This window comes from Clytia hemisphaerica, unplaced genomic scaffold (assembly GCF_902728285.1).
Source record: "Clytia hemisphaerica strain Z4C2 unplaced genomic scaffold, Clytia hemisphaerica genome assembly, whole genome shotgun sequence".
NCBI classification, from domain to species: domain Eukaryota; kingdom Metazoa; phylum Cnidaria; class Hydrozoa; order Leptothecata; family Clytiidae; genus Clytia; species Clytia hemisphaerica.
Window position 1 is genome coordinate 472780 of NW_027104325.1, and position 18353 is coordinate 491132.

Consider the following 18353-nt stretch of genomic DNA (forward strand, 5'->3'; position numbering starts at 1 on the left):
TAAAAGAATTTCGTACCTTTAAGACTTCGTAAGTAGCTCGCGTAAAACTAGAGCCACAGATCCCATTATAATGGGATAAATATGCCACATACAGGTCCAAGCTTATATTACATGTTTTTTTTTTTATAAGCATACAAAAATCCGAAAACAGGCTCAGAGATGCTTAGGTCGAAAGCTTAATAAGGCTGAAAAATGCTTGAGGGGATGCTTAAATCTAAAGCATAAATTTAGGGAAATACTGAAAATCCGTAAAATTCCAGCCAAAAAAAGCAAAATCCGAAATCGAGATCGAGTCGTCGTCGAAAGTCAAGCGCATTCTTTTAAATTTTTCGATCCTTGTGTACGAATTTCGGATACATTTAATTAAATATTTTCAGTCATCAAATCTCAAGGTTTAATTTGTGATCGAAAAAAAGTATTCTCATCGGGAGAGATTACATAGTATGACTACTATTTTGACTCGAGCTGTATTTTATATTTTTTTTCATGAAATTTTGCACACTGACTGATGGAAAATGGCAATATGTAAAGTGTGACGGAAATTTCGCGGGTTACAAAATTTTGCGATTCACTAAATTGGCCATTTTCAAAAGTGGAAATAAAGCAAAAAAATTACTGATTTATTCGCTTGCAACACAACGTATTGGGTGTAAACATACCAAAAAATAGTAACTTGGAAAACAAGTATTTTCGATTTTCGACCTACAATCAAGGTCATAATATTTGAGAAAAAAGGGAAATCCACCGGGAAGTTTTTGAACCACAATCGATTTGTAAGTGCTCTAAAGTAGGTTGGAAGGGTAGAGTTTTAACTCTGAGTTTTAGGACCTTAGGATCTGAGGATCCAAAAGTTTAAAAATAGTCCAATAAGACTCAGAATATAGCCTGGAAGTCTGCCAACCTCTCCCAAATTGAAATATTCGATTAAATTAAAAAGATAGCCAAAAATCGACTTTCTCGCCAGAACTTTAAATCTTGAAAAACGTTAAAATAGCCAAAATTCTCAATATATTATGACCTTGATTGTCTTTGGAAATCAAAAATGCCAAATTCTGCTCTGCTGGGGGTCTAATTTCAAACTTAAGTCATATTTCCCGGTTAAAAATATCCCTTTCTTCGGTTTGACAGCCAAAAACTTTTAAAAAATTGGAAATTTTCTCAAATATTGGCATTTTTAGATTTCTGTAAACGGGACCTTATCAAAAAGTGAAATATTTCACCAAAAACTGATTTTGACCTATTGAAAATGCTTCAAAATGGTCGGAAAAGGGTTATTTTCAAATTTTTGGGGTTTTCTCCTAATTTTAGACCCCCCGCAGAGCAGAAATCGGCATTTTTAATTTTCAAAGACAATCAAGGTCATAATATTTGAGAAAAAAGGGAAATCCACCGGGAAGTTTTTGAACCACAATCGATTTGTAAGTGCTCTAAAGTAGGTTGGAAGGGTAGAGTTTTAACTCTGAGTTTTAGGACCTTAGGATCTGAGGATCCAAAAGTTTAAAAATAGTCCAATAAGACTCAGAATATAGCCTGGAAGTCTGCCAACCCCTCCCAAATTGAAATATTCGATTAAATTAAAAAGATAGCCAAAAATCGACTTTCTCGCCAGAACTTTAAATCTTGAAAAACGTTAAAATAGCCAAAATTCTCAATATATTATGACCTTGATTGTATTTTGAAAAATTTTCGCGTGCTTTTAATTTCGCGATTTTTTATGATTGAAACAGATTTAAACGGTATTAAATTTCGCGAAATTAAGTATACTTACCTGCGAAGTTTTATAACCCATGAAATTTAATACCAATAACGTATCGAAAAAACTCTTCCAAGGGTACTTTTGCAAATTTCGCCATTTTCCAGAGGTATCGACACATTTAATAATTTCTTTTTCGACTTGAGAAGGTTCGTCCACTCCCCTGTATGGTTTTTTGATGGAACAGCGTGGTACAATTCATTATTTTTACTATCCATCGATGATACCAATATTGTCTAATCTTTGATTAAATGTCAAATAAACGATAGGATTTGATATGTAAAAAATCAAAGAAAATACAAAATTTAGCCTGGATTTACATGTTTGTATCACCACAAAACTACCTTATTGGTATATATTTTCGCGTGTTACAAATTTTCGCGAATCGCGAAATTTTTTCGAAAAAACGTGTTTCGCGTGTATTAAATTTCGCGATTCACTATATACTAGGTATTTTCAGAAAGTGGGAATATAAACCATATAAACCAAGAAAAAGACTGTTTTTGCTTGAAACACAACGTTTTTGATGTAAAAATACTAACAAAATACTAAGAAAAAATTTTTCGCGTGTATTTAATTTCGCGATTTTGTAATTTTGAAAAATTTAAACAGTATTAAATTTCGCGAAAATTGACCAAAAAACTCGCGAAATTAAGTACCCGCGAAAATTTGTAACACGCGGAAATATATACCAATAAGGTAACTTATATTTCTGTCAAACCACCCAAGTTGATTTGGGACAAGCTGGAGTTTTTACAAGCTCTTATTTGATTTGGTTGGTCGTTAACATGTAATAAAGTAATCTTATTACTTTTTCTAAAGAACGCGTCATCTCTATCACTTTAAATGACCAATACACCCCGGGGGGGTACTACCCTTGTTGACCGACGGGGGTGCTCCGCTGAGGTTCGAAAAATTGACCCTGCGTGGGACTCGAAATTTGCGAAAAAAGTGACCCTGAATGGGACTGAAATTCCAAAATTTTGTCAAATTTTCTACTTTTTCCCCAAATTTTCCAAAAATAGGCACCCTACGAGGGACTGATTTTTCTATTTTGGTGTTTTTGCGACCCTACCTGGGACTCGTAGAGGTTAAAAAAGGTACCCTGACCAGCGGAGCATCCCCGTAACCCATCTTGCCCTAGTAACCCCCCCGGGCAATACACTCTTCTCGAGATGCATAAATTTATTGTTGTCCTCGTTTTCAAACAGATTTCATTGCTATAAAATCACATATTCACAATGATAATTGTCTTGTTTACACCTCATGAGACATTTTGAATTTCAAGTACTTTTGTTTTTGAGTTAATGTCTGCCTTTTGGGAATTTAAATTGCTTAAATGTATAATTTCATAGCAAATGAAAAGCGTATAAACACAACGAAAACATAACAATGATCGGCCCAGCAGGTGGAGTATTACCAATAGCTATTATAGCCAACAACCATAGCCGAATTGATAGTATCAATGGTAGATATCATTGGTTCTCATTCGAACGTTGCCTGTACACAGACCCTGTATCTACGGCTAATTTCAAAATTCATCGCCGTAGAGGTGGTCTGTTATTATTTTTTCTCATTTGAGATTTTTCAAACCGACCGCTGCGATGGAGTGTTTGTGAGTGAGAGGATACAATGAGAGAAGTGCTGTTATTTATAAATCATACTTCATCGCAGAGGTCTTCCGTACGGGACATTTTCTATCAAACAGACAATGCGCACAGAGTGTACTACGAAGTGATGAACGTGAGATACACTCTGGTACAAAGTAATTGAAACGGACGTTATGAGCCTAAAGTTATAGTTAATCATATACGGTAAAATCTCTAAATTGAAAGGTTTTAAGATGGCTTGAAGGATCAAGTATCAAAACGTTCTGACAAATACTTCTTTAAATGAAGAATTCTGGCAAGAATTAGTCTGAATCGCAGACCTCTACAAAATCCCAGGTAGTATATAAGTAGGTAGTAGTCTATAAGGAGCACGAATCCGTTAGTGGATGCCAGCAGCCTAGGTAAGAATAAAATTTGATGGAACGCAACTATCCCTTGCTTTTTTTATGAATCTGACAGTGCTCACGACCTTTAGGGTTTTATTTAAGTGACTGAAAAGATTGGACAGATAGATGAACTACAAAGTTCAATTCGAGCGAGGAACAATTTCTTTTGGCCTAATGTTTTCCCTGATTGTCTCATTTTTTGGTTCCCTCGAAAGAGGTTAGTCAAATTTTAGTCATCAATATTGAAAATAAAGTGTTTTGAGAAAAAGTGTAGCATTTTATCCGGTACAATATGATATATTTTAGTTATGTTTACACGCCAACTCGCTAACTTGAAAACCACACCCTAAAGTTTTTTTACACACTATACTTCCGATAAAATGTAGAATGAGGCCAAAACTGAACCTAAAACTCAGGAGAAAAAAAAAGAAAAACATATTTTCCCAAATATGGTAAGGTGGAAAATTTTGTTACCTTCGGACAACGTTATAAACGTCAATCGCTTTGAGAACCTTCCAAAAGAAGACACTGTGAAAAGAGGAAACACGAGACTTGAAAAGAAGAAGATTTCCTCATTCAAACAATCCAAAAGTCAAGCCCATGTCAATCAGGATTTCTCTGAATCCCCTAAACAAGACTTCAAGAAGATTAAAAGTGTTTCAAAACTTTTTTAGATAATATATCTTACTTTTTGACAGAACTCTTTTCAAAAATCACTAACTTGAAAATCAATGGCAGGTTCCATATGGAACTATAAAAGGACACAGAGGATTTTTTTGATTCGACATCTATCATAAAAAGAAGCGCAAAAATCTCTCCTATTGAAAATGTTCCTTATAAGGTGACAAGAACACTCCATCTCACCTGAAAAATCAATACCCGTGTATACTGAAAGTTGCACTATAAACGTCTTCTTCAGATATTGAAAATTATGTATTGGTGTATCTTGGTTATGCTATACTTTTACTATGTAGGTACTAAAAAATAATAGGGGACTGCAAAGAACTAGTGACCTAGAGTTGCATAGAGTTGTATATTCGGTCGGGCTGTCGAACTGCAATTTACTACTGTGTCATTTTGGTATCTTTATCCTCATCTTTGCGGCTCTTTCTTTTGCTGAGAAAATCTTGAATGTGATGATAGGTGTACACCATAACAATATTAAAACTTTCCAATAATACTTGAACTTTTTTTAAACCCTCGCTCTTGGAGAGTTTATTTAAAATATTCCTACCAAAATGTTCTTGCCAAAATACACGAATACAATAGTAAATATAGGTTCTTGCCTAGATTTATCACAAAATACAGTATAAATATTAAGTTTATAATCTGGCCATTCGCTCTTTTTAAGTTGTCAGAAAAATCTAACACTTTCAAAATTCTAAAAGAGCTATGGTAACATTGATTAGCTTCAGAAATCAATTTTCATTTGGTTTGGTCATTTTCCTGATATTGATTGAAATGACGTCATGCTTTCTTGGTGGTGGACATGGGAAACGAAATATTAATGAGTTCCAACGCATATCTCAGGTAAAAATCTATTGCCAAAAATCGACCTACGTTTTTATACACCACTGTCTCACAGCCCCGGTGGAACTTCTTCCCACAGTGGGGATGAAAATTTCTATCGAAATCCCAATGGGGATACAAATTATATTGTTCCTAGGCCAAAAAATCCAGCGGGGATAGTTTTGGAGTGCAATTTTTTCCATTGAATTTCAAATGGGGATGAAAAGAAAGTCAATTTTCCAGTGGGGCTGAGATCATAGGGTATTTTTCCCAAAGGGGACGAAAATTTAGCTAAATTTTCCAGTGGTTTGGAGGATCAGGTCTTTTCCATAGAGGTGTTTTTATTGTTAAACAACCACGAATAGTGGTTCCTAGAGTTTAACTTTCTAAGAAAGCTTTCAAAATTAATTAGTAATAGCATTTAAAACTATAATGTCCCAAGCAGGATTGTACATAAGATCGCAACTACTTTATCATTGGAGAAATACCTTGTATACCTTGTGTACCTTGTATACCTTGTATACGAATCTTACGAAATTTAATAATGTAAAATATCCCAGCTAACACGCAACGTTGTTTTGACGTCTTTTAAAAAAGGGTTTAAATTGTCCAACAATGTTATAAAAACGTTGAAACAAAACTAGCTGGGAATTTCACATAATGTCCTGAAGAAAAGACGATATTTTCCCACTTTTTCGCTTTTTCTAATCTTTTTTACACTTTTGGTTCCAGGTCTATTTTCATAAATTACGCCACAAACATCAGTTGCCTCGTTTTGAAATTATTGCCATGGTGATTAACTCTTAGCGGATTTTATTACAATACAACTACTTTCTGTTCATAAAAAAATTATTTAATGTCTCAAGGGATATGATCACCATGGAAATAGTTTGAATACGAGGCCAGTGATGTTCGTAATTTATTGCCCGCGTCTATTGGTTTCAGTGTACATAATCTCCCCCCTTTTTTATTTAATTTTTTTCAAATTAGGAGAAGGAAGACTCAGACCAATACTGCCGTGTAGCACTTCTCAAATGTTTACCAAAGATTGTCAGCTTCTTAAGACATAACAATGACAATGATCAACAATCGAATACTCCATCACAACACAGGCGTGGATTTCCGTCAATGAACCATCCAAGACAAATGAAGAAAGAAAGGCGAGAAAAAGAAGATGCAAATTTGTTTAATTTTGTTGATGAGATTTTTGATAAAGATGAAGAAGATATGAAATTATTATCCTAAGAATATGATATTCCATGTATACATTTATTAAGACAATTCCGTGTTATAATGATTCAAGAGGGTCAATACTGCGACTGTCGCCAGCAAGAGAATACTCTGGTATTTTATCCCAACCGTAAAATTTCCCCATTATGAGCTCTTATCCCAATCAGATGGAGAATCCACCAACTAGAAGTTTAATTATATCCTGAAATTCCCACCCTCGAAACAGGCGATCTCAATCCCAATTCACATCTAGCTCCTTTATTCTAAAGAAAAATTCTGCAAACTCTCGCATGGCCACTGAGACACGAGGTGAAAGATTCTTCTCTAGGGTTTTTTCTTTATGCACCAAAGATTCTTCTTGGAACCAACAAGTTAGGATGATTATAATTCTAACAATGAAAAAAGAGTTGAATATACCCTTCAAACCCGAATTACACGTTCGAAATTTTCAAATATTTATAGCCCCAGACTTTAAACTATAACTTTTAACCACTTAATTTAAAAGGGTGTAGACAGGATGCTTTCAGAAAGAGTATAAAAACACCCGTCTTGTGGTACCAAAACCATTGTCTGACTCTCAAGTTACATGATTTTATGTCAGTTTGAAATTTTAGATCTCAAAAAGAAAGTAGGAAATTAATTTTAATTAATTAATTTTTCTAAAAAAAATGCGTGCTGGAAAGGTTGAGTTAACGTAAGCTATAAAAATACTCTTATCAAAAAAAGTCCCTAAGCATTTTTATCAAGTGTTAGCTATAAAGGCTATAAAAATAACCTTATCAAAAAAAAGTCCCTAGAATTTCTCATCAAGTTTCAAAGCCTTTGTATCTTTGTATTTTATTTGATATTCATTTGATTCCTGTTTTTATTTTGTTTACAGGATTCCCCTTCTTTCAGCAATATATCAGCATAGATACCTTTCAGTTTCGGTCTCCCAAGGAGGCATTTCTATAGGCTTTTACTACTGTAAGCCAAATTAAAGCATTACTTTATAAGCTTTTCTGTCTACTTTAAAAGAGTATTTTTAAGCAGTCGGTAATTGCATAAAGTGTAGTAAAGAAAATAACTCAGTTAATTTGCATTATATTTGTACTCGAGGAATTCAGAAACTTTAGAACTGAAAGAGTAAAAAATTGGCCTAAAGAAAGTACACCCCTGTGTCACAGACCCACTAGGACCCCAGCCCCACTGGAACATTTAGCAACAATTTCGTCCACGGTGGGAAAATACCCTGCAATTTCAGCCCCACTGGGAAATTGTCTTTTATTTCATCCCCATTCGAAATTAAATGTTTAAAAATTGCACTCCAAACCCATCCCACTGGATTTTTTAACCTTGGAACAATAGAATTTATACCCAATTTATACCCCCACTGGGATTAAATAGTAATTTTTATCCCCACTAAGGAAAAATGTTCCACCGGAGCCGTGAGACAGGGGTGTGAAAGTCAATTTATAAAGGCATGGTATTACTGTTTTCCTTTATTATAATGTTTTTATAATATATCCATTACTAAATTAGTGATAATGATCAGATAAGAATCAATTAAGAAATTACTAATTTCCAATTTTTTTTTGTAAAGTTCCTCTAAGCATTAGGAACTCTCGCCACATTTTGATACTTTTTAGATACTTTAGTAAGTAAGTATGCGACCGCAGTAAGAGTCGACCCGAAGGTTCCTCTTTCGATAGCTATCTACCCGAAGGTAGGGGAGGCGCCAGTCCTTCTCCAGGGATTTCTCTACTTAACCTCGATCCTTCTCTTAATTGCTGAGCTTCAAGTAGAGAGTCAGTCATCAAGTACCATTTTGAGAATCTTTGGTATGACCCGGCTAAGGGTTGAACCCCCGTAGTCGGATGCTCTATTACTGCACTACTTAGACACTACTTAGACACTTTAGTAATTTACATCGAAAGAAAGATTCCATTTTTTAAGACTTATGGATAGATCAATACATAGTGAGGCTCCACCACAGATATCTGTAAAGCCCGAAGGGCTAGATAGGCAACTAAGCTTTCTCCAGCAAAAAAAAGTGAAGCAAAAATTTGACTTTTTAAATTTCGTGCCGATGGATAGGATCTAACATTTTAATTGTTTTCGGAGCGCGAGATAAAAAAAAGTAGCCGACAGACGCTATTTCACATCTCTCAAACCGGTGAAATTGCATGTTTTAGTAACGTGACTTTGGTAGGAAATCCTTCCAAACCTAGGCTTCACTTTTCGATAAAAGCCGCAAATCTAGACCTTCGGGCTTTACAGATCTGTGGGCTCCACCCCTGTATCAAACCCAAAATATTAAAGGCCTATTCTTGATATGCGTAAGTCATTTTTCTAGCGGAAACACCCTAAAAAAGCCGGGATTTGACCTCTCTCTGTTACTAAAAATAGAAACACAGAGGTCAAAAACCGGCTTTTTTGGGTGCTTCCGTTAAAAAATATGACGTCATCTTGACTTACGCATATCAAGAATTGGAAAAACACTTGCATTCAAAATTAAAAATATTTAGAGCCAAGCCAGTATTTCATTGAACGGTCACCAAAGGACATCGAGACATAGATTGTTTTTTGAGGTCCAAGTCATAAGCACGAAAAATAAGTTTTCCTTATGCTTAGAGTTTAACAAAAGGTGAATTTTTTAAAAGAGTTTCATTCAAAATTTTGCAATTTGTTTCTAAAATACTAGTTATTTCAATCGAAAAGCTATTTCCCATGCGATATATCGGAATACAACGTTCTTAAATTATCAAGGCAAGCAGTATGTGTGTATTGATTTTAAAATACTCCAAGAGGTTATTAAAACAAAGTTTTTCTATTTCCAAGATTATTCAGCACATTCTTATATATATCTCTCGCTGTCTTGGAAACGATTAAAAAGAATTGAATCACCGATTGAATCCAAAGGTTGAAATTCGTTTAAAGATCTATTTTAATTGGATCAAAATTATAATACTTCATTGTAAAAATATTGTCCGTATTGCCCAAGTCTTATATCTCCAGCAATTAGCCCTGACTTCCCTTTTTATGTCAAGTATTTTAATTATTACAAGTATTGTTGGCCATCGAAACTAAGGAAAGCGTATAAATTAAAAAGATCGAAATTCTTTAGATCTCATTCTAGCCAACAACTCAAGAAATGCATAACGAATTTTCAGCAGTAGGGTTATAAATTTTGATACGCAATGGCTAGTCTAAAAAGTAATATTGCATCTGCGTTTGGAGTTTTCGCATTTTCTCAACTTTTGATTGCGATATGTTTTATAGTGCTTTATGCACGTAACAAAAAGTATTTCGAAGTAGTATTCCATGAACTGGATTATCTCGTTATCGAAAATTGTGTATTGGTAAGTCCACGAATACTTAAAGGTTTTGTTTTTAAATAAGAGTGATATCGTTTGCTTACTCATCAATTTTAATTTACAAGCTTTTTCACATTGAATTGACACGGATTTGGAGTAAGATGTTGTCAGAAAGAGGAACACAGTGCCTGCCTATTGTTATGTTATGCTGATATAAGCAAAAAGTGTTTTTTGTTTTCTCTTTTTGACCAATTTTGCTCCACATCCGTGTCAGTTCAATGTAAAAAAGCTTGCGAACGAAAATTGATGAGTAAGCAAACGATATCACTCTTTTATAAAAAAGCAAAACCTTTTAATCAAATTACAAATTTTTCTAATCATTCAATCCAAACCATATTAAGGTGAAAGCCAGAAATGTGAAGCCAGAAATCTCACCATTCATTTTTTAATTTTTCCAGTTATTGATAAGTGGTGTGACGAGCGCCATTACATGTTACCAAAATGAGCGAGCTAGGACAATGGTAAGTCGTTAACCCGGGGGGGGGGGGGGCACTCAAGGTAAATGACCTACCAGACGTTCGGTCCTTAAGGTTAGCTTTTTCATAACTCAGCTAGTGCACTGTAAGGGTAGGAGATTACAAAACTGCACTGAACTGCACTGTAAGGGTAGGAAATTGTGATAAAAGGCTAATTTTTTGGTAAAATTGGCACAAAATTGGTCAATTTTGGATGAAAAATTCCACATTTTCTTGGAAAATTGCAAAAGTTTTCGTCCTTACGGGCGAGAAATTTTGAGAAAGTGCACTGTAATGGTATGATTTTTCATAGAAATTCACTGCACTGTAAGGGTCCGATTTTAGAAGCCAAATTTTGGGCCGAACGTATGGTCGTTTTCAGATCGAGTGCCCCCCCCCGGGTCGTTAACCCGCCACCGTTGCATAACTTTCGATCTAGGAAAGCTATGGACTTGGAAGTTGGCAGAAATGTTCTACCAGGAATTCATAGAAAAAAATTTGGATTAATGACGTCATCACAAAATTTTACAATTACCGCTGACCAGTGAAAAAGCACTCTAAAATAGCATTTACAGTTGAACGAATAAAGATTTTTCAACTCTGTTTTGATTTTCTGAAAGCCAAAAAGAATACTTTTAACATAATTGCCGGTTTTTAGCATACTGATAAAATTGACATTTAAAATAGGTATATGAAAAAGATGAGTGAGTTTTTTTCAAAAAACAACGACGTCATTTTTAATTGCGTCATCAATTTTTGAATTTTTTTATTTGATATTAGCTTAGATGTTTTATTGAAAATCATAGAATCATTCTACAAGAAGTTGATTTTCTTCTTCTTCTTCCTTTTTCATCTTCGTATTTCCATTTTTAAAATCTTTTTTGATAATATTCCACTCCGGATTATCTTTTTAACGAACACAAAATGTATCTAATTCTAATTCTATCAAAAGTTACAGCGTTTTTTGTCTCCAATGCAGTTAATTTATATTGAGACAGACTTTATTTATTATGTCATAAATTTCATCCACAAATATCTTTTTAATTTCAGTTCGGAGTTTCGTTATATCTGATCATAGCTATTTTTGTGTCTAATATCTTTTTGGCACACAAGCTGAGAGATTTTCACTCTACTACATGCTCAAGTAATACAGGTGAGTTTTGCCCTGGGAAGGGGAGGGGGTACCTAGGAAAAATTGGTTGCGGGTAATGTGCGAGCCATAAGGGTCACTTTTTCACATCCTCGAAAGTCCCTCGAAGGGGTACAAATTTTAAAAAGTAATTGAATCTCTGTAAGGTTTTCAGAATTACCATAATCAATAAATTCTTGAAAGTTTTTGCTGAAATTTTGGGAAAATAGTCACTCTAAGGGTGGTAATGGGGCGATAGAGCATGTTGCATTACACCTTCTCGTGTCCCCAAGCCTTGAGTAAGTGAGTTCAACTTGTGAGGCGGTCATTCACGTGTTGTCTACGCATTTGTACACAGAAAAAAAAGAGAAAGTTTTGCTATCCTACCATACATTTTTAAATACAGGGTGTCCGGAAAAAAGTATCGATCACGAACATGATTTTGAGTAGAAGGTTGTTGCGTGTGTTTAACAAAATGTAAGAAAATATATACCAACCAATTAATTGTTTTCACAACAGTCATTATGATTAAAAAGAATTAACTTTCTTTACAATTTTCATGACGTTAAAGTTATTGAGAATTGTTTTATGTAAAAGTTATTCATAAAAGATGTCTTATGACAATTAATAGGGAGTTTCTAAACATCGACAAGAAATGGCGCCCACGAACGGCGACCGCGACGAGCGACCAGATAAACTTGGGTTATTGAGTTTTTTCCCTTTCTCCAACGTAGAGCGTCTCTCCTGAATATATCATATTGAAAATCAACCTCACCTCTGTCTCATCTATTTAGAGCCACGTGCCCAATGCCTAAAACAACCATTTCGACGCTCTTGGAGCTTGATTATGGTGTCAATTTCTATCCTTTTGTATTATCAGCATCAAAATAATTAATGACACAAAATTTTTGAAATCGGTTTGAGAAGCTTTGTATTTCATCTTCAGATTGTTATTTCTGTCGAAATTAGTCATTTTGTCAGCACAAAGACAATAGAATAATTAATTAGATTCATATCTCTAAAACTGGCCTTCCTAATTATTTCCTACTGACTAGTTCTATCTATTCATACTAAAGGCATCTCAATCAGCATAATTAAAATATTCGGTGCTACAAAACTTACAGAAATGATACTTAATGGCCCTGTCAATATTTTTGTTAAATAGTGTCACTTGTCAAGAAAATGACAAGTTATTTCAAATGTCACTTTTTAGTATTCTGAGGACTTGATTTAGACATTCTCTACGGTGGAGAGAGCAGATAAACTCGTTAACGCAAATTTATCTGTTCGCCGGTCGTGGTTGCTGGTCGTGGTCGTCATTTCTGGTCGATGTTTAGAAACTCCCAAATTAATATGACACAGAGAGAAACTGATAAAAATGCAAATTTAGTGAAACACACACAAGAACTTTCTTTCTATATATGTAGTTTCCGGACACCCTGTATACCTTCCCTTTAATAGTGATGGCTTTGAAAGAAGAGGATGGACACAATAATGCTTGTCAAGTGTTCAAGCAAAAAAGAAAGGAACTATTTTTCTGCGTTGTGGCAGCTTGTATCAATTCATTCTGCATAAAGATTTGTTCCCTTTTGGGAATTGCTGCTGTCAATTGTCACAGTAGTTTGGTAAGTCCAAATATTTTCCCTTTGAAAATGATTTGTCTTTTAAGAATTGGTAACCTTGACATATAACAACACTTTGCCAGTTTGTGGAATGGATGAATTTTAGTCTAGGTTTTTCCATGGAGGTATAACGAAAAGGAGTTGAATTTGTTGGTAATTGATCGTTAAAGTCGTTTGATTTCTTTTATAAAACATATCAAAATGAATTCTAAGACTTACCCGATGAAATACGACTTTTTAGTAGAACTCGACTTTACTCTGAATATTATAACTATCAGTATTGAAGATTTCTACCCTTCTAATATACGATACGAAGCCTTAGAATTTCTTTTGATACATTTCATAAAAGAAATCAAACGACTTTAACGATCAATTACCAACAAATTCAACTCCTTTTCTTTATACCTCCATGGAAAAACCTAGACTAAAATTCATCCATTCGACAAATTCAACTCCTGTTTTTCTTTATACCTCCATGTTTTTTCTATCAAAAGAATTTATAACTTTAATCTTACTTTCAAAGGAAACACAAGCACAGCGTAGCGAAGATCAAGAAATGATCATAAGATGACCATGGAACGAACGTTATTCCTTTACAAAGAAACCTTAATCAATGGAAGATGACATCATTTTGAGAAGAAAATAATAACTATGGTTTAACTCTCTAAAAAAATTAATTCACTAGTTTATATGTAAGCCAGTTTTGGCCAGTTGTGTAGTTAAGGAAAAACAGCTATACACCTTTTTTTATAAGAACAAACTATATAAGAACATAAGGCTTCGATGGCCAAAATGCTAAGAACAAGTTAAGAACACAAGGCTTTGTGGACTCGAAAACATCCAATTTTTAAGGAAAATGGGTCAAAATTGTCACAAAATGAGGAAAATAAGAACTTTTTAAAGAAAATTTTTAGGCTTGAAACCCAAAAAGTTAAGAACATCCGAATGCTTCGAAAGTTTCGGATGTTCTTATAAAAAGAAAACATGTAGTTTATATGTCAGTCTGTTCTGGCCATTTGTGTAGAAGAAAAATCAGTTATACTAATTTATTGACATATTTTGGAAATATTACAGTATTTGATGTTCAACACACTTCAAGAATATGGAGCCTGGGATTGAATGAAATTTACTATAGGTAATTTCTTTAATGTAAATATTGTATACATGCATGATCTATTACAAAATATTTAAATCCTATAAAAAATTTTTTCTCATTTTTAAAAAGTAAAATACACCTAACATAGATAACCAGCAAAGGTCACAAGTTTACTCTCGGGTACCTAATAGCCGCGTGGGGGAGAGGTTGGAAAAATCTCAAAACTTAATAAGCAAGGGCCAGGGGGGGGGGGTTGGAATAAAGGTGTCCCGTGTGGAAAATTTTCGAAAAATTAATTAGCGGGGGGAACTTACCCAAGTGTAAACTCTACAACAACGGTACTCCATAAGCCAATTACAATATATAAAAATCTAATCGTTTTAAATAGGCTTCATATCTGAGATTCTTCTTTCAGTCTACATATAGATATACGTATAGGGGGCGATATGGCTTTTAATAGTAACCTAGCTAAAAACCACGACCTTTAACTAACGTAGCTTAAAACAACGATTGTCAACCGACGTTCAAAGCATTCATTCCATGTCACACTTAATAATTCCCAACAAAAACGCACCTTTTAATCACTTCTTAAAGCTGCTGTTGTCCGTTTGGTCATACGTAGGATTTGTGTAATGTTGTCGTTGCTTGATTAAATGACCGGTTGACGAAGAAAGATCAATTTCTTCAGCGGGTGGAGTATCGCTGTTACCGTAAACTGAAAAATAAAGGGAATTATTGTCATTTTTTATTATCACATTACAATTACAAAGGTCGATCTCTTCATCGGGTGGAGTATCGCTGTTACCGTATACTGAAAAATAAAGGGAATTATTGTCATTTTTTATTATCACATTGCAAATGGGGGGATGCCGTTAGAAAACCTTACTTTTAAGAAGGTGTTGATAAAATATGAGAGACACAGTATGATAAAAGCTAACGAAAAAGAGCTATTTTGTAGATTCATAACCAGGTTAAATTAGAATTTTTTTAGGTTGCATCCAGGTTTCGACCTTTTTTATTTAAACAGGAAACATATTAAAATTTGGAGGGAGGCCAATGTATTGACTTTTCCTCATTTCGTACACTGATTCAAATGTTCTTGTTTGTCTCATCACGAGTCTTATTTAAAAAGAGTCTAAACCTTGTCTGAAAGCTCAATGAGAGTCAAAATATCTGATTCAAAAATTAGATATCTTTTTACTTCATAATAAAGAACCCCTGAGCAGTGGCGTGGTGGGAAAATTGCTCTGGGGTGGCCAATGCAAATATGGCGCCCTTTTTAAAGATTTTTTGTTTTTGGCGCCCCTCTCTATACGCTCATTATGAACACGAAAAAGGTAGTGTGCGAGCGAAGCGAGCATGAAAATTTTGAGTTTTTGAGGTGATGAGGGGCGCCATTTTTGTTTTTTTATTTGTCAATTTCGATATGGGCGCCTGAAAAATTTTTCTTGGCGTCCCTTATTTTTGGGCGCCCCTTCTCAAAAGGGCTCCGCTGGAGGGGCCTGGCCCCCTGCCCCCCCCTGCCACCACGCCACTGCCCCTGAGAACTCTATCAAAAGTAGGTATACTTACTGCCAACCCTAGGACTGCTTTTCACGTGATATTTCTCTCGATTTAGAGTCGATACAACAGGTTGACTTGAGTTCCCTTGCTCCTTATCTTTCATTTTAAACACCCTCTTCCATTCTTTTTGAACATCTGTGTTTAAAAGCGTATAAAACACAAAAATGAAGAACCCTTGCAGCGAGTTAAAAATAGTGAACAGTAGTTGGAAAATGTAGCTCAAATCGCCAATAGCTAACAATGCGAAAAGCCAAGTTAATCCAAGGAGTGTAGCGCATGCCAATGTGATTCTAGTTTGAGTTGCTAATGATTGTTTTTGCGTTGAAGTGATTTTGGAGCCTTGGTTTTTGGATAGTGAACGTAACACCATGATGAGGACGATGAAATTGATGAACAGGATCAAAGCGACTGGCAATAACAATGCGAAATAGAAACTGTTGCCAAGAATGACACAACTGAAAGAAAAATGAGAACAATGTTGAGACTAAGGGTTCTTATGACATGTTTGTTCTTTCTAGTTTGTTAAAGTTCAGGGTGTAAAATCATGTAAAATATCAAATCAACTGACATACGAGACAACGGTCCCAAAAAAGGATATCTTGCAATGATTCAGACTGTAGTCTAGAAAACATCATCAAATCAACTTTGAATTAAAAGTTCACTCTGTGACAGTCCCTGATAATAAAACAAAAAGTTGGAAATTCACTTACAATTGATCGTTTCCAAGGTTATCTGGTTCGACAGCTCCGTTGATCACCACAATCAACAGTGGAATCCCTGGGAAAAAAAGACAAACATAGTTGACGCTCTCTAATACAATTTCCGAGGGTCGTTAGATTTTCATCGAACAAGGTTGAGTATCAAATAATAGATCGGCGTTTATGAGAGCTTCTTGTTGACGGTGACTTACAATATTATCGAATAATGGATTGTATCAAATGTTAGAACGTCGAATTAGAGAGTGTCAACTGTATTATCAGTATTCTTGAGCCAGTGAAAATGATATGCGATTGATATAAATACAATTTCAAAGTGGGTCAGAAAGTTTATTTCCCAAAAATTTCGAACTATGAATCAAAAGCCCTTGAGGTGTTGTGAGACGTTGTGAAGATAAATTATAAAACATGAGATACATACCCCATGCTATGCGTGAAGAATTCTTGAAGAATTTCCCATCACCACCTGATCTGAAGATTTTGACGAAATTACGATACAAGTTGATGGCTTCAATCAACATCCATAAGAAAGTGGTCAACATGAAATAATGAAGAATACCAGCAACAATTTGACATCCTAATTTCGATGTCACAACTGAACCTCGTTCTGCACCCACCAAAAATACAATGAGTAGGATGAAGAGAGATAGTGCTAATGATATCAAAATCTTTGGAGGTAGCTTCTTGTGTAATTTTCTAATGGTAAAAAAAAAGTAGATTAAGGTTAATGTATTTAATCTTGTACCCAGATCCACTTGCATCACTTTTTGATTTTACTAATAGAGATCGGTACAATCGTTTCGTGAACGCTATTAGAATCATGAAAAATGAACTAACTCGGTTCGAGAAAGGTAAAAGAAACACTGTGTTATAAAAACTTCTACAAAATTATGCAACGGAAGGGATCAAATGAAACTTAAAGATTATACATTGACGTTTTATTTAGAATTTTGGACTATTTGAAGCTAACTATATAGTCACTATAACGCTCTTGCAATGTTCCAGAGCTGACGACGTTAATATCAGTGAATTTATAAAAGTTTTCACCACAGAAAAACTTAATGAACACGAGCATCATTCTTAATTTATTATAGGAATTAAATCGACAATAAAAAGTGATAACCAGACCATATGGCTGAAATAAAAACAAGGAATTTCTGTAGCGGTTAAATACGTACTTAAAGATGGTGTAAGAAAGTAACGTTAAAAACAATCCAGCAAGTGAGATTCCACAACCAATCCAAGTCATAATTCTCAATTCCAATGGATTGCTCTGTTTACCAGTAACATCCAATAGGATGGCAAAGTTGGTTAAATGGTTGCATTCGCATGAGATCTGCGTTTCTGTTTCGTTGATCTTCCAACAACCTCTGGATGACCAAAGACCGACTAAAATGTAAAGATAATAGTTACTGTATATTAAAGGTTTTATTTTTACATAAGTGTTCCCGTTTCATATCAGACACATATTTCATATCAGGACAGTGTCTGCCTATATTGTGATATTATACTGGTATAAGCAAAAAAAATCCAACTCCAACAGTCCCAGTCCCAGCCCAAAATACTTTCAATAAAAAAGTGTGATAGTCGACAAATTTAGATATGGGTCTGTTATAGACAAAGCCAGACCATATCTCTAATGAGTGGGAAAGGGAGAAAAAGGACGTATAAGAGGACAAGAAATTCCATCAAGCTTGATTATGAAAACTGCTGTAAACGGATCTCTGTTACACGCTTTATATATGCGAGGCTGAAACCTAAATGTTCTGTAAAAATTATAAAAGCGCGGAGCTAAAATTTCTTTTTTTCTTAAGTTTCAAGCAAAGATTTCACTGAAGATTGCCATCCTGGATGGCATGAAACTTTGAGTATGAAATTAACTGAAATCGTTTTCTTTACTCAAACTAGTATTAAGCTCTGTTATCATT

The 18353-nt window shown here is 34.7% G+C and overlaps 2 protein-coding genes and 1 long non-coding RNA gene across 3 annotated transcripts in view; 2 read left to right on the forward strand and 1 right to left on the reverse strand.

Moving 5' to 3' along the window:
- Positions 1–5010: 5010 nt before the first annotated feature.
- Positions 5011–6502, forward strand: LOC136817671 (uncharacterized). The gene is made up of 2 exons (XR_010848133.1): positions 5011–5279; positions 6249–6502. It is a non-coding gene; the product is annotated as an uncharacterized lncRNA (long non-coding RNA).
- A 3119-nt stretch (positions 6503–9621) lies between these two features.
- Positions 9622–13917, forward strand: LOC136817666 (uncharacterized). The gene is made up of 5 exons (XM_067073988.1): positions 9622–9829; positions 10243–10305; positions 11350–11452; positions 12890–13053; positions 13574–13917. The coding sequence occupies exons 1-5, from the start codon at positions 9668–9670 to the stop codon at positions 13619–13621; spliced, it is 540 nt and encodes a 179-aa protein (XP_066930089.1). The 5' UTR covers positions 9622–9667; the 3' UTR covers positions 13622–13917.
- Positions 13918–14266: 349 nt separating this feature from the next.
- The window catches only part of LOC136817648 (uncharacterized), a 13866-nt gene continuing 9779 nt past the window's right edge, over positions 14267–18353 (reverse strand). Inside the window, exons 14-18 of the mRNA XM_067073970.1 lie at positions 17604–17814; positions 16847–17121; positions 16420–16486; positions 15719–16164; positions 14267–14861 (exon numbers count right to left, since the gene is read on the reverse strand). Coding sequence (XP_066930071.1) covers positions 14728–14861; positions 15719–16164; positions 16420–16486; positions 16847–17121; positions 17604–17814 — 1133 coding nt within the window. The 3' untranslated portion in view covers positions 14267–14727. The remainder of the gene's footprint in view (positions 14862–15718; positions 16165–16419; positions 16487–16846; positions 17122–17603; positions 17815–18353) is intronic.

Coding starts and splice junctions, on each gene's coding strand:
- LOC136817666 (XM_067073988.1), top strand. CDS start 9,668: ATGGCTAGTCTAAAAAGTAATATTGCATCTGCGTTTGGAGTTTTCGCA. Junction 9,830..10,242: donor TTATCGAAAATTGTGTATTG/GTAAGTCCACGA, acceptor TAATTTTTCCAG/TTATTGATAAGTGGTGTGAC. Junction 11,453..12,889: donor TACATGCTCAAGTAATACAG/GTGAGTTTTGCC, acceptor TCCCTTTAATAG/TGATGGCTTTGAAAGAAGAG.